Source organism: Haliotis rubra, unplaced genomic scaffold, assembly GCF_003918875.1.
Source record: "Haliotis rubra isolate DU_JTF1 unplaced genomic scaffold, ASM391887v1 Scf71, whole genome shotgun sequence".
NCBI classification, from domain to species: domain Eukaryota; kingdom Metazoa; phylum Mollusca; class Gastropoda; order Lepetellida; family Haliotidae; genus Haliotis; species Haliotis rubra.
Genome location: NW_025767424.1, coordinates 1954254 through 1978469, shown reverse-complemented (window position 1 = coordinate 1978469; position 24216 = coordinate 1954254). Strand labels below are relative to the sequence as shown.

Genomic DNA, 24216 nt, shown 5'->3' with positions numbered 1-24216 from the left:
AGTGATACCGTTTCAGAATCACAATGCAAAGTTCATGGTTTTTTGTGAAAATACTTTCATCATGTTGTTTGCCGTTTGGCATTTTGTGGATCCTAACATCATTCTAGTCAAATTTACAAGCCCAGGTTTTCCTCGTCTTGTGAGATTACCTGCTCCTTCGTAATGATGGCATGCAGTTATACAACCCTGTTGGGAGCTGTAAAATTTCCCAGCATGTCCTAGGGTAGCCATTTTGTCATAACTGCGTCAGTGGATGAAGCAGCATCAGCCTGGTGTATTTTGACAGTTGCGAACAGGTCACTTATTATAGGGTGGGTCAGAGTTAATCGGGACGTTCACCTTGACATAATGACATTCTGGGGGAGGGCCATTAGAATAATACACATACCGCTGGAGTGGGGAGGAGGGGGTGGCTGGGTCATGAAATAGTTAAGTTTATGACACCAGCAATCGTTCAAGGATTGCATATTTTGTTTTTTAGAAGGATTGTTATATTTGTACCACATGAAGAAGGTCATCCAAAATTATTACAACAGTGAGTGAGTGAGTTTAGTTTTACACTGCACTCAGCAATATTCCAGCTATATGGCGGCGGTCTGTAAATAATCGAATCTGGACCAGACAATCCAGTTATCAGCAGCATGAGCATCGATCTACACAATTTGGATATGCATAATTATAACAAGCATAAGAGGAGGGTCAATATTTTCAGTTCATATGTGCAGCAAAACCCTCTGCTTTTTTTACAATATTGTCTTAATGTTTTTTTGTGGTTTATCTAGTACATTCATTACCCTATGTTTGTCAAATGTAGCAGCCTTAGGCCTCACGATACAGTTAGTGATCAGGACTTGCAAACTTGAGCATACTGGTTTTCTTTCGTTTGACAGAATAACTGATTCTTTTGAGATTAGATTATTAATTTTAAATAATTTGCCTTTTAGAGTTCATGAGCCTATGTGTTTGATGTTTGCAAGAGACTATTAAAAGTGTGAAAAAACTGATTATGTCCAAAGCTATCAAGAAACTTGTAACATTTTATTTCAAATTGTATAACAGTGATATCGTATATACATCTTTTGGGGTAATTAATAAAAAAACCCAATCATTTGTCAGGGAATATCTGCTTCAAACCATCCAAGTACAGTACTGTTATATGACTTCTATCCCTGACAGGGAATATCTGCTTCAAACCATCCAAGTACAGTACTGTTATATGACTTCTATCCCGACAGGGAATATCTGGTTCAAACCATCCAAGTATAGCACTGTTATATGACTTCTATCCTGACAGGGAATATCTGGTTCAAACCATCCAAGTACAGTACTGTTATATGACTTCTATCCTGACAGGGAATATCTGGTTCAAACCATCCAAGTATAGTACTGTTATATGACTTATATCCTGACAGGGAATATCTGCTTCAAACCATCAAGTACAGTACAGTACTGTTAATGACTTCTATCCTGACAGGGAATATCTGCTTCAAACCATCCAAGTACAGTATATGACTTCTATCCTGACAGGGAATATCTGCTTCAAACCATCCAAGTACAGTACTGTTGTATGACTTCTATCCTGACAGGGAATATCTGGTTCAAACCATCCAAGTACAGTACTGTTATATGACTTCTATCCTGACAGGGAATATCTGCTTCAAACCATCCAAGTACAGTACTGTTATATGACTTCTATCCTGACAGGGAATATCTGGTTCAAACCATCCAAGTATAGTACTGTTATATGACTTATATCCTGACAGGGAATATCTGCTTCAAACCATCCAAGTACAGTACTGTTATATGACTTCTATCCCGACAGGGAATATCTGCTTCAAACCATCCAAGTATAGTACTGTTATATGACTTATATCCTGACAGGGAATATCTGCTTCAAACCATCCAAGTACAGTACTGTTATATGACTTCTATCCTGACAGGGAATATCTGCTTCAAAGCATCCAAGTACAGTACTGTTATATGACTTATATCCTGACAGGGAATATCTGGTTCAAACCATCCAAGTACAGTACTGTTATATGACTTATATCCTGACAGGGAATATCTGCTTCAAACCATCCAAGTACAGTACTGTTATATGACTTCTATCCTGACAGGGAATATCTGGTTCAAACCATCCAAGTACAGTACTGTTATATGACTTCTATCCAACAGGGAATATCTGGTTACAGTACAGTTATATGATTTATATCCTGACCGGGAGTATCTGGTTCAAACCATCCAAGTAATGTACTGTTATATGATTTATATCCTGACTGAGAATCATTGATTAAAACCATCCAAGCGCAGTACTTTTATATGAATTATATCCTGACAGGGAATATCTGCTTCAAACCATCCAAGTACAGTACTGTTATCTGATTTATATCCTGACAGGGAATATCTGGTTCAAACCATCCAAGTACAGTACTGTAATCTGAGTTATATCCTGACAGGGAATATCTGCTTCAAAGCATCCAAGTACAGTACTGTTATCTGAGTTATATCCTGACAGGGAATATCTGCTTGAAACCATCCAAGTACAGTACTGTTATCTGATTTATATCCTGACAGGGAATATCTGCTTCAAACCATCCAAGTACAGAGCCATTACAAATTTGTGTCGTATAACTGTCGTATCCTGACTGAGAAGGTTCGGTGGTAGCCTGTGGACATTATCACCTGGGTTTGCTCCTTGTGTCTTCTGATCCTGCAGATGTTTTCCTTAAAGCAGCTAGTAACATAATCATTCACTTCTAAGAGTCTTTGATTCAATTTCTTGATATATAGTACAGCTTTTGCTGTAAATACTTGGTACATCCTTGCCAAAAGTGTTAGATTGAAACGTCAAGATGCTGCGTTTGCCACTACAGCTTTGTGAACTGTAATTCTGATGTCTTGATCGAAAATGTCATATTCGATGCATCTAAGACCCGTATTGCTCCAGCAGCTGAAATGGTAATTGGATTCCTCCACTGCATTACTGTCAGTGTCATCTTCAATGCTTTCACTTGAATCCCATTGTTTTGGATTTGACAGCAGGCAGCAGTATGTCACATTGGTAAGTGAGAGTTTCTCATCTACCACGCTGACGTGGGATAATGGGGCCAAGAACTGCCAAGTGTTTTGGCAGGGTGAAAAGTCCGCTGGACTGGGAGGTGAAGCTTCTGCCATGATGGTGTCATGAATTGTGATAGATGCCTATATGAATCTGGGACATTGTGCTTGTATCAAGTCAGTGTTCACTGTTCTATCTGGGGTAGGAGCAAGATTGGTTGAGATCCACTGGGAGAATTCCATTAACTCTGCCAGTGGTTCTTTTTGTGAAGGAAAAATGTGCTCCTCCTTGCTGAACAGATATATTGATCTGGTATTCCTCTCAATGCTTCCTACCTCCAGAGGAATCCAATTTCTTCTAAATGTGTGTAATCTTCAGAGATGCAACGTCACATTGGATTGGAGCACCAATGAACCGACATTCACTGATCAAATCTCAAGTGTTTTGTCCTCAATATTTTACCAGAACTTTTCAACAAATCAGCCAAATTATTGTGAAAAAATGAGTCTTAGAATTGGTCTAAAGACCTTCATTGACAGGTCCGGCACAAATCTTCCCATCTCTAATTCCATCAATTCTCATTGATGGGAGACTAAAACTTTCAGAATTGCAGTACAATGGTTGATTTGTTCATTCCTTCTTGAGGCTCTAGCCGAGAGAAGCATAGAACTGTGGTTACTGGGTTTTGATCTTTTATGCATTGTAACAATGATAGTGTTTCGAAACGCTAAACAAATTTACCTAAATGTTTAACTGACATTAAGGCCATTGGTGAACCTGTTTACCTTTGGTCTTGTGTCATCAGAGTATTGTCAATACTCTCAATACGTCACTTCAGTTTGTTGGAGAAGTGAGAAAAAAAGTCTTCTCTTTCCTGGAAGCCACCCTTCTGTCACTTCTGGTAAACAGGAAGAATCTGGAAGTGTGCATGTGAAAAACTTATGTGTTTGAGACATTGATTATTTAATGCCTCCATATATTCTTTGATGGCAAAGGTGTTCTTACAGAAAGAAATTTGAATAAAACATGTCCAACATCAAAGCTGAAGTAGAAAGTTCAGTAGTTTTTGTTCCAGAACATTCTAATGCCTTACATTTAATGGGAACCATTGAAGATCCAGGTTAGAATTGGTCTTCAGCAGCCCATGCTTGTTTAAGAGGCAACGGGATTAGGTGGTCAGGCTTGCTGACTTGATTGACACATGTCATTGAATCTATTGTGTAGATCGATGCTCTTGCTGCTGATCACTGGATTGTCTGGTCCAGACTCGATTAATTACACACCGCCGCTATATAGCTGTTATATTGCTGAGTGCGACAATAAACAACCAGCTAACCAACCAACCAGCTAACCAACCAACCAACTACATTTGATGGGTCACAATAGTGACTTAAAGTTTTCAAGACTACACTATTTTAGAATTTGGTTGCTTAGAAATTCAAAAGTTATTAAATCTATTTATGCTTATTTGAATTGGCATTTAAGAGGTTTCTGGCAGTGCCAACTTTTCTACTGTGAACACTGCGATGGTTAACACTCTCATTACCTTAATTCAGTTGAATATACTACAATATATTGATTAGCTAATTTAGAATATTACTTTGTTTTATTTTATCTTTAACACAGCCCTGGACTTGTTTTTAATATTTTTTGTTAATCCTGTGTGAAGTTGTCAGCAGTCCACCAACACAACATTATTTTGAACAGGCATGGTCAGATTACCAGTATTGACACATAAAAATGAACTTTAATTGACAGAGAATGGATCTTTTATCAGAAATAAAATGCTTTGACTTGTTGAAAGTCATATTTGTTGCAGTTTCACTGTAATCCATCAACATATGTTTTGACTTGTTAAACAGTACAATTCTTAAAAAATATCCAAGCACATTGATCAACTGTACCAAAGTGCTATTCACATTTTTATGCTAAATACCTTTTTTGAAAACATATGACTAAAGTAACATAATATTTGAATATATAATTCCTGAAAAAACCCAAGAAGTTTGAAATATAGTTTCACTGTATGAAATTTCAGTTGGATACACTAATGGTTGAGACGTCCACTCATCATGCTGAAAACCAAGGTTTGATTCCCTACATGGGAATATATTCATCTATTGCTAAGATATACTGATGTGCAGAATTGGTGAAGCAAGTATGTACTGTAATTTGCCAGAACCGAAAACAAGTTTGTACTGTGATTAATCAGAAGCAGTGTGACAAGAATGTGCTGTCATTAGTTAAAACCAGTTCACCACTTATTCATGTGCCAAGATGAATATTAAGACTGTTTTATCACATTTGTACACTTGTTTGTCAGAAATATTTACAATGTGTGTAGTCAGGACCAGTTAACACTTGAATATGGGAAGTTACTGTAGCCGTATTTACTACAGTTTGGTTAGCCGATGGGGTAGCCTAGTTGTTAAAGTGTTGGCTCTTCATGCCGAAGACGCATGTTCGATTCCCGACATGGGTACAATGTATGAAGTGACGTGATATTGCTGGAATACTGCTAAAAGCGGCATAAAACTCACTCACTCACTTACCCACTCACACTCACTCACTCACTCACTCACTCACTCACTCACTCACTCACTCACTCACTCACTCACTCACTCACTCACTCACTCACTCACTCACTCACTCACTCACTTGTAGAATGAGTCTTAGAAACTTTCTCCAAGTTACAAAGGGCTTATCGTTACACACCAACATTTCAGTTCAGGTTTTCCAGTTGTGATAAGTAAGTGATTACTGATTACTGCTTCATGCTGCATCAGCAATTTTGCGGTTATTTGCTGCGTCTCGTAGTCAGGAGATTCTAACATACACTCGTAATTACATGCATCTCAGTCTTAATTCGATCTGTAGTCCAAAGTGTGTACTTTTGACATGGTCCTGGTCATGCTAGAATCCATCCTTATTAAACTCTCCTGTGCATCACCAGATGGAAGACCACAAGTTGACCAAGGCTACGGCAGCAAGAGTGATTTAATCACCAGGACGGCAGCATGTGTATGTGCATTGTAGGAAGTGTAACATGAGAGCGCCATCATCACACGAAGCTTGGAGCTTCCCATCACCTCAGCCTCATTACACTGTAGTGGTTTTGTTTGTGGCACTGGTGGGCGTCTTTCATCAGTTGCGGCAAGATGGGGTTGGATCTTTGAATTGTCTCATTAGTCACCCTGTGGCCACATTGTCCATGTTTTTCTACCTACAGTGTTGGTGTTCTAGATTCCGATGAATCCTGGCCTCAATTTAAAAGTTAGTAACCAGATCCAACTGGGCAGTCATTCTCTATCCATTTGAGGTCTGCTTTCTACTGGCCAGTCTCTCGTTTAGGTTTGTATGAGGAAGTGTAGCTCTCATCTCATGAAGACTTGGTTATGGTGTTGCATCTGTGTAATGTCCTCATGGGAGCAAATGAATGAGGGAATAGATCAGATAGGTTCTAGATAAGGTGTTAACATATTATAAGACACCAATTCTATGGCTCTTTTTGTACTATTCATCGTAGATGGCCGCAGATGTAATGGCAGTATAGAAACGTATTTGGTTTCAAGCATGCCACAGTGCCATCCTATTGAGGTTTAGGTGTGACTATTAGAATTTATGTGTACTTACCAGAGGAATATTTTTATGTGTGGAAAAACAAAATTTCTTGAAATTTTGTTCATTTGGTGTGTTTATTAGCTCCAGTTTACTTGTCTTCTGCAACCTATTCTTTTTGCTCATTAGGTTGATGAATGATGCTCATGATGTCAATCTCTGGATTACCTGGTACAGGATCAATTATTTACAGACTGACTTCCCATAGCTGCAATATTATTGAATGCTTTAGACAACAAACAAACAAACAAACAAACAGACGAAAATGGGGGTCTTCATATGATAACATTTTGTCACTTGCAATTTTTCTTAAATGAAACTTGATTTCTAAATCTTCAATTAAAGCACTAGATTCTTATTTTTACTTTGTCATTACGAATTGAACCATGCCTCTGGTACTTTAATCCAGGAATTACAAACTCAAATTGAATAATCAAGGTATTAAATTTTATATAAACAATGCCATTGTAATCCTTAAGATGAAAATGGCTATGGATAGTAAAGGTTGTCTAAGGACTAAAGTGGTAAACAAAAAGCATGACAGAACCACAAGAAAAGCACAAACTGCTTTTGTTGATGCCACTGATGTTTTGGCATGAATGCCAGTTTTGTGTGATGACATGTTAGGTACATGAACAGGGCTCGATTTAGTGCTTTGTTACTTGCACTGGTGCAACCCAATATTACAAAGCAACCTAGTAATATTAGTCTAACTTGCACCAGGTGCAAGTCAATTTTTGAGTGGGTAAACTTCTGAATAAAAGATTTAGCATATTTCTTTCATTACATATTGCAATAAAAGCAGTGCAACTGGAATTTGGCTGGTGCAACTAGGTTTTTATCTTTGGTTGCACCTGGTGCAAGTAGGTTAACATCTCTATAATCAAGCCCTGATGAATAGACTTGAATTAGACATGAATTAGACTTTCACCGCAGGCAAGAGACACACAGTAGCTCTGAATTCTGTGGATATCAACTTACGTTTGTTTTCATTGTAATTTAAACAGAGTAGTTTATGGCACTAAGAAGTATAAAAAAGCCCCTCAGACCATATTTCCAAGTCAGTGATAATGTAGTTCTTCCTTCTTTGACATAAATGTAATGGTATGTATTGGGCTTCTCTGGCTATTGTCTGAGCACAACCTTAATCTGGCAGTTTTGTGAGGTTAGATATGATCTATGATGGGCAATAACACACTTAAGCCAAGTACATGGGTCTACAGGTTTGCCTTGTTGCAATTGTCTGGAGTGGCTGGGAAGGCTTGAACACCTGGTGTCATGTGTTTGACAATATTTTATAAACACATGCTCATGATGTAGTTGGAATCGTTTAACTTCAGTTGTACAAGTGAGTTCTTATGAATAGGGAAAGGATTTTGTCTGTTTTATGTATTGAATGAATTGTTTCTGTTCAGGATGTGGCTGACATTCTTAGAATAATGGTGACATGTTCCTATTTCTGGGGTGACCTCTTGAGAATATTTCGCTCATATGATGACTTGCATGCATGTGTATGTGTATGTGCGGCTGCTTGTACTAGCCCAGACTGAAGCTGGTTTTATAGTGCTAGCCCACTGAGATACCATACTGCAGTGAAGCATGAATACCCCACTCAGACACATTATACTGACTCAGAGCCGACCAGTCCTTCTTGTACCCATTAATGCCAAGCGCCAGGCAGGGACCAACAAGTACCATATTTTAATGTCTTTTAGTATGACGCGGTCAGGGATCGAACCTGCAACCTTCCGCACTCCAGGCGGACGCTCTAACCAATACACCACGGAAGCAGTCCGTCTGGTGGAGAGAGAGTATCTGAGTTACAGCAAGAGAGCATTGTGCAGGGGTGGAAATAACTTTAAAATTGCTAGCGTACTCCGGTACAGTGGCACATGTAAAATCACTTGCCCTGATAATTTTTCCGCTATACTGGCTGATTTTCTTGTTGATTTTTTAAATACACAACATCATTAACATTGGAAAGTCAACTGGACACCGGTACAACGTGACACACAAATTTGCTAGCCCAACAGAAAAAAACACTGGACTGGGCGTCGGGCAATGGGTTATTTCCACTCCTGCTAACGGATTCAAAAGTTGGTACTGGTGGTTTCCCTACCTGGTCCTTGACTTCAGTGGGTAAAAACGTGCACTAGTTGGATGGGAGGCAGTATACTGCTTCTCTGTCTTGTGGGAAATCCATGATAAACTGCTGCATTATATCTCAGTGGGTGACCACAACAAAACTTGCATTAGGCCAGACTAGTACTAGATCATGCACCATAATATTTAAAGGCAAGTGTCCTTAATGAAGCAAATCAAGATTTTCTTTAGGTTCAGGCTGAATATCCCACCTCTCTGGGGCACCTTTTCAATTTAAACATGCGCACAAGCTCATGCACACATTCACTCACACGTTCTCTCAAACTACAACACAGACACATTTGCACACACACATACAACACACAGACACAGAGAGAGCTATGAGAGGGTATGAATCAAATACACCATGAACGTGGTCAAATGTCACATATGTCATATTTGGATAACACTTTCTCAGAAAGGTACTTTATTGAGAGAGTGGCGAGTTCGGTTTTACGCCGCTTTTAACAATATTCCACAATATCATGGCAGGGGACTCCAGAAATGGGCTTTACACATTGGACCCATGTGGGAAATCGAACCCGGGTCTTCAGCGTGACAAGCGAACGCTTGAACAAATAGGCTATTCCACCGCCCTTACGTTATGGAGAATTGCGTACAGGGTCGCCATATATTGGCAACATGCGCCACTATTGCTTCATGCTACAGCGGAGAACACACAAACGTTGCCAAATTGTTATGAATTTCCCAGCTACCTTCCTTTATTCTCCAGAGATTTGATGAAAAATGTATAAATCATCGACAAAAGAAGCTGGTCTGAAAAAGATTTGTTTGAAATGGGATTTTGTTCAGCTTATGAGATCTACAACACTGCAGTATATAAGCTGCTCGGGCTAATTCCAACATCCAAACACTAGAGGTGTATCAGATATGTTGCTTTCCTTTTCATCCGCACATCAATGTTATAAAAATATTAAGATAATAGTTCCAAGAGATATTTGTAAGCTCATTGTTCCAAGGCCACACTTTCATGTATGTGCTCACTGAGGAATACTGATTAATAGTGTTATTTCTTTGTCATATTTTCACGTTATTCAAAGTGTAATTTTTCAATCAGTGTTAAAAGAAATGATATCTGTTCTTGAAGTCACGTGTAGAGTTTTTCCATCACAAACTGTCTTGAGAATACAAATAGGATCAAATCACAGTTCCATCTCTCTTTTTTGGTAAAACTTGGAAATTGGATTTCTAAATATAATGAAAATGAGAGAAAAAAATGTTATGTAGGTTTTTGACAGGTTGCCATTTTTTAAAACCTGAATGGTATGCTTAGAGCAATTTTATAGATAGATTGAATTTATCATGGTAGCTCAGCATGTGGTATTATTCAGCTTGAATCTATATTCTATACAAGCTATGCGGGAATTATAGACATTTTTATCCCTACCAGGTATCTGTTATCATTACTTGTATTAGAGCTGGGAAATATATGCTGTTAATCCTGTGTGGTGTATGTCAATGTCTAAAAACGTATTCCTCTGGCTTTTGTCCCGTAGTGAAGCATGAGCTACACAATGAAATATAGCTGAGTTTAACTCCCACATTCCCAACTACCCATCATTATGTAATTGAGATTGGGTGCTTCAGCTGGCTCTGATATTATCTGTTTGCACACAACTTTTCTCGGGATGGCAATGGAGGATGTGAATGATGGTAAGTGATGTTGTGAGAGTTGATGGATCAGCTGGAAGTAAGTGCCCGAGCCCGATTATAGCCTTGAAGCATAGGCCATCAGTTTTACTGGTCTTTCAGTCTCTGTAGTCAATAAAATGTATTTTTGATTTAGGAAAAATGTGCAACTACCCATTTGTTTTCTTGCTGGAATGATTTTGTTCTCATATATTTTGTAAATTTGGGTGTTGCTTGAAGACAGGAAAACTGCTTTTTATTGAGCTCAGGTTCAGAATGTAACACCGATATCAACCAAGATGTGTAGTTGGTTGTAGGGATGTCATGATACAGGTGCCTCACGATACGATACGTATCTCAGTACTGAGATAGTGGTACGATACATATCGCGACACTACATTTCCAACATTTTGCGTGTAACAAGCAGTCATTACCTAGATGACAAGCTCATAGCATAGCTAACCAGTCACCAAATATTTTGGAAGAGATTACTAGAGAGTTAAAGACAAGTATCAGCCAAGTATCCACACTCACCTAGTCATGTTTGATGTTCTGTATAACAGTTACTGGAGAAAAATGTCCACTTTTAATACTGTCCTGTTTGTATGTAACAAAGAAATGTTTTATATAAAATATTGGTGCAACATCAAAATAATAATTGATGTATGTCAAAATATGAATCCAAACTAAAACAAATGAATCGTGTATCGTATCGTGCAAAGCTTGCCGGCGATGCACCGCTGCATTGGTAAATCATGACAGTACTAGGTGGTTGGATGTATCTGTATGGAATACAGCATTATGCCCTACACTGAAACTTCTGGTCAGTATGTTTTTCTTTCTATGAATCAAGTCAGGTATGACATTGAAGTCAATGAATGTAAAATCCATGGTGATTTTGTTTTCATATGATAGTTTAAGGGAGACACATGCAAGAAAGTAAACAGGATTTTTGTTGCACATTGACTATGACTGATATGCATACGCATTCCCAGAACATTACTTGTAATAGAATAGAATAGAATAATACTTTAATGCCTTTTCAGGAATTTGTGTTAAATCAGCAGAGCTACTGACACATTAGAGAGATACCAAACATATTTACATAAATTCTTTGATTTAGGTATCTTCACATTTGTTTAAGAGAGATATGGTACTTGGAATAAAGGATGTACGGGCTCTCTTAGTTTTCACAATTGGAACTTTGTAGTGGTGGCCTGAAGGGAGGAGGTTGTATTCCGAATTTAAGTAGTGAGTAAGTTTAGATATGATATAATGCCTGTGAAAGTCTTAGGACCCCCTACAATTGTCTGACAGACAAATACTACCAAACACCCAAACAGCTTGTTTATTATAATGATCTCAAAACACGAAATATATTAAGGTTAGCAGAAAATATGTGAGATTCAGCCATAAAGAAGGACTTGTGAGAGATGATGAAACAATTGTTTGGTAGTAAACACCACCCATGACTGACCAGTGGACAGTGGAAACTTGTCCATATACTGGCTGGGAGAGATTCGAACTTTTCTGGAAGAAATTTCATATGTTCCTAATCACTATTCGGTGTTTTTTTCTAGGACAGTCACTAGAATATTGGCCTTCAGTAACCCATGCTTGTCGTAAGAGGCGACTAACGGGATCAGGTGGCAGGCTCGCTCACTTGGTTGACACATGTCACCGGTTCCCAATTGCGCAGATCGGTGCTCATGCTGTTGATCACTGAATTGTCTGGTCCAAACTCGATTATTTACAGACCGCCGCCATGTAGCTGGAATATTGCTGAGTGCGGTGTAAAACTAAACTCACTCACTCACTCACTCACTCACTTATTAAATACATACTACTCCAAGGAAGCAGTGACAAATATCATAAAATAAGGAGCACCTGTTCCATTTTCATATGACTTAAGTTAATATGTCTTTCCCCTTACAAAGGTTCTAAATTCTTGTGTTTGTGTGATATTGTTTTTTAGGTACAAGTTTATGGAAGGAATCTTCAAATAAAGTAAACTCAATGTTTTCAACATCCTGAAGAATCTTTCAAAGTGTTTCACATTATTGAATGGAAAGCATTAAAACCGACAGAATAGCCATTAAAATCAACTGAAAAATAACAAAAACAGTTTGATCAATGTTAAAATGGCCCCAGTATTGACATGTACAAAAAGGTGACTCTTTGTGAGGTAACTTGGCTATTGACCCACACTTTGATTGCATGGTGGAAACATAGAAAAAGATGCAGACGCTGCACATGTTTTGTAAATTACGGAGTCCTTCGCCGAGTGAGGTGCATTCATTACCTTTACCTCTGTCATTAAGGATGGATGACAGCGAGAGTCGGGGTAATGCTCATGCTAAGCTATAGATCCTGCGTGCAGTTATTGAATTATCACAGGAATTGTTGGAAGGTTATTTTTCTTTAATTTAATTTATCTTGTGCCTTGTGTGAGTAACACCAAATCAATATCTCACAAGCTTCATTCATTGCGCACTTCGTTGTAAATTACTAAATTTCCAACAAGATGAGCATGCAAAAATAAATATTTTCTCCTTTTCGGTGAATTATGTTTGGAAAATAAGACACTTTGTCACATGTTTAATACTTTTTTCGTATCGAAGTGTTATTGTATTTCTTTTGACTGTAAATGATCAATAATATTCTTGCAGTCATTGGTATTTACCTCACAACTATTTATGGTGGGCTGTAAAGTGAGATATTCATTGGTACAAGTAAATGTTCTGAAGCAAATGAGATTGGCGACAGTTCTTATTTAATTAGGCAGTTTATGTGTCTCCAGAGTATAATTTTGAATAATAATTCCTCTTATTTTCTTTATTATTTCCTAAGGACAATAAATGATGTTCTGCTTTTTAAGCATTTATAAAAAATTGACCAATTGAGACACAGTTAATGATTCATTCCATTATCGGCTGAGACATTGGAGAAAATGTAAACGTTTTTCTCCATGGGTAAATGTCAAAGAAGCAATAATAATAGTTCTCTTCATGGTGATATAACCAGTTTTCTTCTGAAGTCGGCGCCAAACCAATATGTTGAGACATGTGAATGGCCTACATCCATTGGATTGGATGTATATATATATTGGATGTTGACATTAGTTGTGTTGGCTAAAGCCATTCTTCTTCTCAACAATACTTTCCATAGTATATCTGAAATGCATATGTCAAAGTTATTTTTTTGCCCTTTTCAGCTTGTCTGAAATACTCCTGAAAATTATTTCGTGCAATATTTGTTGATCATAAAAGATTTCTTCAATGAATAGCATAATATGTAATCCCGACCGAATTGCTCCCTAGTTTCCAGGAAATTAGAATATGTCTATTATGGTGATCATTTGGGCACAATGTCTGATGAGTGTGGAGAGTACATTGTATTGGATAAGGAATGGTGACCACAGCTTTTACCAGGGAAGAGTGACAATGAGGATGATATATCAATGTCTAAGAGTCTCATTGGCCCAGATCTGTACTCATGCCAATGATTATCAGACAGGACGTAAAGCTGCATATCCATGAAGATCTGGTTTAGATTTTGTCTTCAGCAACCCATGCGTGTCGTTAGAGGCGACTAACGGGATCAGGTGGTCAGGCTCGCTGACTTGGATGACACATGTCATTGTATCCTAACTGTGTAGATCGATGCTCATGCTGTTGATCATTGTATTGTCTGATTGAGATTATTTACAGACCACCGCCATATAGCTGGAATATTGCAAAGTGTGACAAAAAACAAACACACCAATATGAAGCTGCAATTTAAGTCGGTCAGTCACTTTGTAATGATAATGCACAATGCAGAGAACAATTGCGTAGATTGATGCTCATGATGTTTATCGCTGGATTGTCTGGTCCAGACTTGATTATTTACAGACCGTCTCCATAAAGCTGGAATATTGCTGAGTGCGGCATTAAACAACAACGAACCATTGCAGAGAAACTTAAAAATTAGAAATTGTAAAATTCTGTGATTTGATTAGTCCCCTGATTATAAAATAGCTGTAAATATTTAAAATTTATGTTCAATTTCAATAAAAAGTCTACAATAATGTAATCTATATTTAAAACCCCTTAATTATGTTCTATCAGTATTGTGGGGCGGTGGGGTAGCCTAATGGTTAAAGAGTTGGCTTGTCACGCCGAAGGCCCGGGTTTGAATCCCCACATGGGTACAATGTGTTAAGCCCATTTCTGGTGTCCCCCGCCGTGATGTTGCTGGAATATTGCTAAAAGCGGCGTAAAACCAAACTCAATCAGTCAGTCTATCAGTATTGTTTTTTATTCTGTCACTTAGTTCAAGTACCACCTGATGATGATTCGGATTAAGACAAAGAAAAGGCCAACTCAGCTGTAAACATCCAAAATAGGATTGTATTTTCTCACCTCCCAGACATGACATTCCTAAAGTAGACAGCTTTAACAACATTCACGCACAAACGTATGCCTTCTGAAAACAACATATTTCTTTAAAGTTTCACACCATTCGGCTTCTTATACTTTTTGAATGAGTTATGATTGTGCAAACTGCATCAGATTTTGAAGAGGTCTCCATTTTCAATTATTTTTGCCATACTTTTCCTTTCAATGTTATGTTATCATTGAGATGTTTAAATTGAGGATCTCAGGGTTTTAGATAATAGGTGACAGGCTTCAAAACTTCATTAGTCTTTGAGTTTGTGCTGTTGGGAACAATGATAAGTTGTTTCCATGGCCATATCAGTGTAAGCAGAGTCAGTGAACATTTGACATTGAAAGTTGAGGTTCATGGCAACCCCATTGATTTCTTGGTTATGGATATGTGGTATCGAGTCTACTTGCCTAACTTCCCCTTGGTAAACACCATGCCACAGATTAGAGCTGTTACGATTCACTCACGTAATCGGTGAATCCACGGTTGAACCCTTCAAGAATTCAGTTCATCGCTTGAAAACAAGAACCGAATATTCATGAACTGTTGAAAGAGGAGTGTTTTTAATTGAATTTGTTATTTATCAAAGCATGATAGGCAAAATGGAATGTATCCAAGCCAGGCAGGATAATATTGAATAGTTCCATATATTTAATGTGACAGTGATGTGGTCACTGGTCATTGTGAACACTGAGCACATGGTCAAAACATGTTAAAGAATGGATTTTGTTATTCATTTTGATTTCAATAAATATATTGACTAATACATCCACTGCTGACTTGTATTTGTTATCCAGTATTCGTCATTTGTATCCTAGGGGCAGTGGGGTAGCTTGTCACGCTGAAGACCGGTGTAGCAGGCCATTTCTTCCCCGGTCTAAACTTTCCCCGGGGAGAATCTGACCTAGGCCAAACTTTCCCTGGGGAGGTTTTGTCCTAGGATATTCTTACCCTGGGGAAAGTTTGGGCTAGACTAAAGTCTCTTTACGTTGTTAACTGCTGAATTTTAGGTGTACTATTTTACTGTTATTAATATAATTATGTTACTATTCACAACAGGGCAGGGTGTCCATATTTTAAGGTGAAAGATATTGATCACATCAAAATGTGTGAAGTCCATTTTTGGTGTTCCCAACCATGATCTTGCTGGAATATTGCTAAAAGTGGCATTAATCCTTATTCACAGGTTGCTGTGATAAAGCTGTATGTTGTTGACCTAGGCGATAAAAGTCAAATAAAACATTTCTACGATTTGCAACTGGATTGTAAGTTCCAGTCACTATTACTGATTTCGCCTTTAATTTACCATGATACAGTTTCAGCAATACTAAGAAGCTGGCTTCTATTTTCCAGGTGACAGATTTTGCCTGGTCTCATGATGGGCGGATGGCTCTGATCTGTTACCGGGATGGCTTTGTGTTGGTGGGATCAGTTGCAGGACAGCGGTACTGGTCATCCATGTTGAACCTGGACAACACCTCAATATCATGTGGTGTCTGGTCACCTGATGATCAGAAGGTAGGGTTGGGGTATAACGTCATGTGGTGTATCTGGTCACCCCTGATGATCAGAAGGTAGGGTTGGGGTATAACGTCATGAGGTGTGTTTGGCCTTCAGGTGATCAGAAGGAAGGGTTGGTGTATGATGTCATGATGAGTGTCAGACCTCAAGATGATCAGAAGGAAGGGTTGGGGTATCACATCATGAGGTGTGTTTGGCCTCCAGATGATCAGAAGGTAGGGTTCAGGTGTCACGTCATGAGGTGTGTTTGGCTTCCTGATGATCTGAAGGTAGGGTTGGTGTATCACGTCATGAGGTGTGTTTGACCTCCAGATGATCAGAAGGTAGGGTTCAGGTATCACGTCATGAGGTGTGTTTGGCCTCCTGATGATCAGAAGGTAGGGTTGGTGTATCATGTCATGAGGTGTGTTTGGCCTCCTGATGATCAGAAGGTAGGGTTGGTGTATCACGTCATGAGGTGTGTTTGGCCTCCTGATGATCAGAAGGTATGGTTGGGGTATAACGTCATGATGTGTGTTTGTATGATGATCAGAAGGTAGGGTTCAGGTATCACGTCATGAGATGTCAGAAGGTAGGGTTGGTGGCCTTCCTGATGATCAGAAGGTAGGGTTGGGGTATAACGTGTTTGGCCTCCATGAGGTGTGTTTGGCCTCCCTGCCTCCTGATGATCAGAAGGTAGGGTTGGGGTATAACGTCATGAGGTGTGTTTGGCTTCCTGATGATCAGAAGGTAGGGTTGGGGTATAACGTCATGATGTGTGTCAGACCTCCAGATGACCAGAAGGAAGGGTTGGGGTATGATGTCATGATGTGTGTTTGACCTCCAGATGATTAGAAGGTAGGGTTCAGGTATCACGTCATGAGTTGTGTTTGGCCTCCTGATGATCAGAAGGTAGGGTTGGTGTATCACGTCATGAGGTGTGTTTGGCTTCCTGATGATCAGAAGGTAGGGTTGGTGTATCATGTCATGAGGTGTGTTTGGCTTCCTGATGATCAGAAGGTAGGGTTCAGGTATCACGTCATGAGGTGTGTTTGGCCTCCTGATGATCAGAAGGTAGGGTTCGGGTATCACGTCATGAGGTCAGTTTAGCCTCCTGATGATCAGAATGTAGGGTTGGTGTATCATGTCATGAGGTGTGTTTGGCTTCCTGATGATCAGAAGGTAGGGTTGGTGTATCGTGTCATGATGTGTGTCAGACCTCCAGATGATCAGAAGGTAGGGTTGGGGTATCACATCATGAGGCTTGTTTGGCCTCCAGATGATCAGAAGGAAGGGTTGGTGTATGGTGTCATGATGTGTGTTTGGCCTCCTGATGATCTGAAGGTAGGGTTGGTGTATCATGTCATGAGGTTTGTTTGGCTTCCTGATGATCAGAAGGTAGGGTTCAGGTATCACGTCATGAGGTGTGTTTGGCCTCCTGATGATCAGAAGGTAGGGTTCGGGTATCACGTCATGAGGTCAGTTTAGCCTCCTGATGATCAGAATGTAGGGTTGGTGTATCATGTCATGAGGTGTGTTTGGCTTCCTGATGATCAGAAGGTAGGGTTGGTGTATCGTGTCATGATGTGTGTCAGACCTCTAGATGATCAGAAGGTAGGGTTGGGGTATCACATCATGAGGCTTGTTTGGCCTCCAGATGATCAGAAGGAAGGGTTGGTGTATGGTGTCATGATGTGTGTTTGGCCTCCTGATGATCTGAAGGTAGGGTTGGTGTATCATGTCATGAGGTTTGTTTGGCCTCCTGATGATCAGAAGGTAGGGTTGGTGTATCACGTCATGAGGTGTGTTTGGCTTCCTGATGATCAGAAGGTAGGGTTGGTGTATCATGTCATGAGGTGTGTTTGGCTTCCTGATGATCGGAAGGAAGGGTTTGGGTATCACATCATGAGGTGTGTTTGGCTTCCTGACGATCAGAAGGAAGGGTTGGGGTATCACATCATGAGGCTTTGTTTGGCCTCCAGATGATCAGGAGGAAGGGTTGGTGTATGGTGTCATGATGTGTGTTTGACCTCCAGATGATCAGAAAGTAGGGTTGGTGTATCATGTCATGAGGTTTGTTTGGCCTCCTGATGATCAGAAGGTAGGGTTGATGTATCATGTCATGAGGTGTGTTTGGCTTCCAGATGATCAGAAGGAAGGGTTGGTGTATCATGTCATGAGGTGTGTTTGGCCTCCAGATGATCAGAAGGAAGGGTTGGTGTATCATGTCATGAGGTGTGTTTGGCTTCCTGATGATCAGAAGGTAGGGTTGGTGTATCATGTCATGAGGTGTGTTTGGCTTCCTGATGATCAGAAGGTAGGGTTGGTGTATCATGTCATGATGTGTGTCAGACCTCCAGATGATCAGAAGGTAGGGTTGGGGTATCACATCATGAGGCTTGTTTGGCCTCCAGATGATCAGAAGGAAGGGTTGGGGTATGGTGTCATGATGTGTGTTTGACCTCCTGATGATCAGAAGGTAGGGTTGGTGTATCATGTCATGATGTGTGTTTGGCCTCCAGATGATCAGAAGGTAGGGTTGGTGTATCATGTCATGATGTGTGTTTGGCCTCCAGATGATCAGAAGGTAGGGTTGGGGTATCACTAAGTATGTAATCATGAAATCATCTTTTAAGGATTTATGTTAATCAATAAAATAAAGGTTGAGAGAGAAATGTAAATATGTTTCTCTGTTGCTCCTTTCTGTAATTTAATATGCCAATTGTAAATAGGCAAGCTCCTCTAAGTTGTAATAACTTCTGCTCACAATTCTTCATGTGAATTAATATGTTCTAAGTGTGCATCCTCCATTTTCAGGTAATGTTTGGTACCACCGATGGCCAGATCATAGTGATGAGCTCAACTGGTGCGATGATATCCCAAGTGACAGTGCATGATGGCATGGAGATTTCTTCCATGGCTTGGTCATGTGAAAGATTTAACATGGAGGAAGCTGAAAGTTCTGAAGACTCCACAAGAAACACAGAGGGTGAGAGCTTGACTTGTTTAAATGTAAATAAGTCGTAATATTATCAATGTCTCCTTCTTTCAGGGGCGGTGGGGTAGCCTAGTGGTTAAAGCGTTCGCTCGTCATGCCGAAGACCAGGGTTCGATTCCCCACATGGGCACAATGTGTGAAGCCCATTTTCAGTGTCCCCCGCCGTGATATTGCTGGAATATTGCTGGAATATTGCTAAAAGCAGCATAAAACTAAACTCACTCATTCACTCCTGTCAGAATCACTTTTGTACTGCATTTCTAAAACCCAATTAACAATGAACCTAATAGCCCATGGTACTGTACAAAAATGCATGTTTCCAAGACATGAAAACAGTCATCCTTTGGTTGTTTGATCCAGGCGCTATTTCAGCAAAACAAAACAACCTTTCAGAAACTATTATCTTATCCATATTGCAAAAATTAAACTGTCTAAAGCACTGATCCAGACAAAAAAATATATCTGGCATTCTCAAATGGACTTCAGTTTTTGTTTAAGTCCCTTCAGTTTTTGTCCAGATATTTTGTCCAAATATTCCCAATATTGATATCAAATTTGAATGTATCTTCAGAATCTTATTTTAGAATTGTTTTTGTCTCATTGCCATTTGTCTGGCAGTGGATCTTTTCTTGTTCCTTATTCTCACATTTCAGGGTTTTTAATTTAGCAGTTCGGTTCTGTAAGTGACAAGGATGATGCTCCTTAAATACTGTACAGTAGATTTATTACAGTTTTTGTTGAAAGGATTTCCTAACCCAGACAGATAAATAATACCATAACTATCAGAGAAAATGTTAGAGAATTCCTGTAACAGGAGCAGCATCTTGCTGTTTAAGTGCAAGTAGGTTTAGTGCCACTTTAGCAATATTCCAGCAGTATCATAGCAGAGGACTCCAGAAAGGGGCTTTCACAAATAGTACCCATGTGGGAATCAAACCCAGGCCATCAGGTAGATGAGCAAACTCCTTAACCACTAAAAACATTAGCTTAGGAATAATAGTTTTGGTAAAAGAGAGGTTTTAGTGTTCGGCAGAATTATTGCAGATACATTAGCCATATTGTCAACCAGAATCGGATCCACTCACAGTCAATAGGCTCTATGTATAGATTCAGCAGATTACACTACCAGCTCTGTAACTGGAACCAATTCTTTGTCTGTGTGTGTGACTCAATGTCTGTCTGCATGGTAGACCAGCAGGCATTTTGATCAAGTAGAAAACAAGCCCTGCTGTAAGACACACCTCATTATTTCCTCGTTACCATCGCGTCATGCTGCCCTTCCCGGGTTGACAGGCAGACTGGTGTGTGAGTGAGTGAATCTTGATTTAACACAAATAGGTTAGTTGATATATACCAGTGGTCTATATTGATGGCCCAGTCCCTTATACTAACAGTATTCAAAATTAAGATGTCTGTGAAGATCATCGCTAGAATTGGTTCCGGCAGCCCAGTCTAGTAGGAGATGTCTGAATCAGCCAGACGGTCGGATTTGCTGACTGCATGTCATTGTGTGCCATGTTCGTAGTTTGATGCTGATGGTGTCATTCACAGGACTTTCTTTTGTAGGTCTTTATGGACTGCCTTCATATAGCTGAAATATAGCTGAAATATTGCTGAAATATTGCTGAGTTTGGTGTCAAAACTAAGGGACCTCTTCATATTTGTCATGTTAAAATAGCTTGAGACTTAGCGTCTAATACTATGAGGGCAGGTGGACTGATCCAATAAGTCGGAAAAAACGGTAAACTCCCATAAGAACTACAGGGTGATAAAAACTGAAAAAAGTGAAAACAAAACAAGCTTGTGTTCTTAACTTTTGTATTTTGCAAAAGCCCTTGAAATACAATACTATTGTCTTAACAGTGTTTTGTTTACACTGTAGTTCTTGTGGGAGTAGTTGCTTCATTGGGCAGAACTCATTATCCACAATAGGGGTGACACTGTTGTCATAACACGTCCCATGTATCTCTTTTGAGGTGTAGTTCTTATGGCATGTAGTTCTTATGGAGGATAACCAACCTCAAGGACCCCAGAACCCTCCGCCCGGAGAGCTGAAGGTCGCGGGTTCGATCCCCGACCGCGTCATACTAAAAGACGTTAAAATATGGTACTTGTTGGTCCCTGCCTGGCGCTCGGCATTAATGGGTACAACAAGGACTGGTCGGCTCGGAGTCAGTATAATGTGTCTGAGTGGGGTATTCATGCTTCACTGCGGCATGGTATCTCAGTGAGCTAGCACTATAAAACCAGCTTCAGTCTGGGCTAGTACAAGCAGCCGCACATACACATACACACGCATGCACGTCGTCATATGAGTGAAATATTCTCAAGTACGACGTAAAACCCAATTTCACCTCACCTCACCTCACCTCACCAGAACCCACCCTAATTTCTATCACTGTGTCTATGTTTTAAAAGCTGCTTAGAAACAGGATGGGGATGGTTCTAATGAGTGACAACTGATTGTCAGTGTTGGCATGAACCATTGGTTTGCCTGATCCTTTGGTGCCACTGAGTGAGTGATGGAGAGAGTTTTCTTAAATTCAATAGTTTTCATGGTAATAGCAGACTAGGGATGCCACGATACATTGATGCATCAATAATTTTTCTAAGGTGATACAATTATCGATACATTAAAAGCTGTATCCATATTTAGTTTTGAAAGTATCGGTTTAAATATGTTTATGTATTGTTTACATGTTGCAACTGTATCATGTTTTTATGTTATGAGAGTCATGCACAAAGATGGGAAATTAGAACCTTTTAGTCTCTGAGAATCGGAAGTGTTGATCTTGTCATGGACAATTATAAAATATGAAATATTAATGTTCAAAATGTAACTAAATTTAACTAAAATAATTATCGTGATATCTATCGAATCGTGACATGGGTATCGTGATATGTATAGCTTCATGAAACTTATGTATCGGGACATCCCTATAGCAGACTAATTTCAAACGACTCAGGCTGTCGACATATCACTTTTTCTGTGTTTAGTGGTTAGAATTTGTCCCAAACACACTCTACCTGTCCAAAATTGATGTTTAACACCACCACACTCAGCAATATTTCGGCTATATGGTGATGGTCTGAAAATAGTCAAGTATGGACCAGACAATCCAGTACTTGACACCATGAGCACTGATCTACACAATTGGGATACAATGATGTGTCAACCAAGTCAGCAGGCCTGCTCACCTCATCCCTTTAGTCGCCTCTTACAACAAGCATGAGCATCAATCTACAGAATTGGGATACAATGACGTGTCAACCAAGTCAGCAAGCCTGCTCACCTCATCCCTTTAGTCGCCTCTTACAACAAGCATGAGCATCAATCTACAGAATTGGGATACAATGACGTGTCAACCAAGTCAGCAAGCCTGCTCACCTCATCCCGTTAGTTAGCTGAATGTTCTGACTCAGATGTTCAGACCATATGATTGCATGTAATTGCATCCTGACAGTATGGGACATCACTCATGATTTGAATCACCGGTTTATCTAGTCAACCTCAATTATTCACATACTCTTTATCAATCTTGAAATATTTTATGTTTTTCTTCTGAATTGGTTGACTCTGAAGGTCATCACTTATAAAATGCATGCTAACCCCTTATTACCTCGACCGCCTCCGTGGTGTAGTGGTTAGAAGCGTCCGCCAGGAGAGCGGAAGGTCGCGGGTTCGATCCCCGACCGCGTCAAAGACGTTAAAATATGGTACTTGTTGGTCCCTGCCTGACGCTCGGCATTAATGGGTACAACAAGGACTGGTCGGCTCGGAGTCAGTATAATGTGTCTGAGTGGGGTATTCATGCTTCAGCTCTGTGGCATGGTATCTCAGTGGGCTAGCACTATAAAACCAAGCTTAAGTCTGGGTTAGTACAAGCAGCTGCACATACACATACACACGCATGACAGAAATGGGCTTCACACATTGTACCCATGTGGTGAATCGAACCCAGGTCTTCAGCATGACATTATATCTGTGATAATCTAGTTGCTTTACTGTCGTTGACAGGTTTTTAAAATTTACGTTCAATTACTATAAATCCATAATTTGATTTGGTCACGATATGGCTAAAATAATGCTGATGTGACTTAAAATCTTAACTCACTCACTCACTCTTCGGCATGACAGCAAACGCTTTAACCACTAGATTAACCCACCGGCCCTGAAACCATTGAGAAAGTAGAAATGATAAAAAATTTCTTTGTGATTTGAATGTTTTAACATCACTTTCTTTTGAAGCAAATATATGTCCTAAATGTACTTCATATGTCATATGCTGTCAGTGATGGGGGTAGCCTAATGGTTAAAGCGTTGGCTCGTCATGCCAAAGACCCGGGTTCGAATCCCCACATGGGCACAATGTGTTAAGCCCATTTCTGGTGTTCCCCGCCGATGTTGCTGGAATATTGCTAAAAGCAGCATAAAACCAAACTCAGTCAGTCAGTCAGTCATATCCTGTCAAACCCGTGAAGGTCCGGGAATATTGGCCTTCAGTAACCCATGCTTATCGTGAGAGGCGACTGACAAATGTCATCGTATCCCCATTGCGCAGATCGATGCTCATGTTGTTGATCACTGGATTGTCTGGTCCAGACTTTATTATTTACAGACCGCCGCCATGTAGCTGGAATATTGCTGATTGAAGCGTAACACTAAACTCACTCACTAACTCATGCTGTCAAAGAGATAAGACTCCTTCTCATGAGTCTCTTGAGTGGGTGGGGTAGCCAAGTGGTTAAAGCGATCGCTAGTCATGCTGAAGATGTGTGAAGCCCATTTCTGGTGTCCCCCCGCCGTGATATGGCTGGAATA

General features: G+C 39.8%; 1 protein-coding gene across 1 annotated transcript in view; it reads left to right on the top strand.

Annotated features, from left to right (window-relative positions):
- The window catches only part of LOC124259134 (tubby-related protein 4-like), a 234226-nt gene that overhangs the window by 92341 nt on the left and 117669 nt on the right, over positions 1 to 24216 (top strand). Inside the window, 2 exon segments of the mRNA XM_046693229.1 lie at positions 16250 to 16414; positions 19214 to 19385. Coding sequence (XP_046549185.1) covers positions 16250 to 16414; positions 19214 to 19385 — 337 coding nt within the window.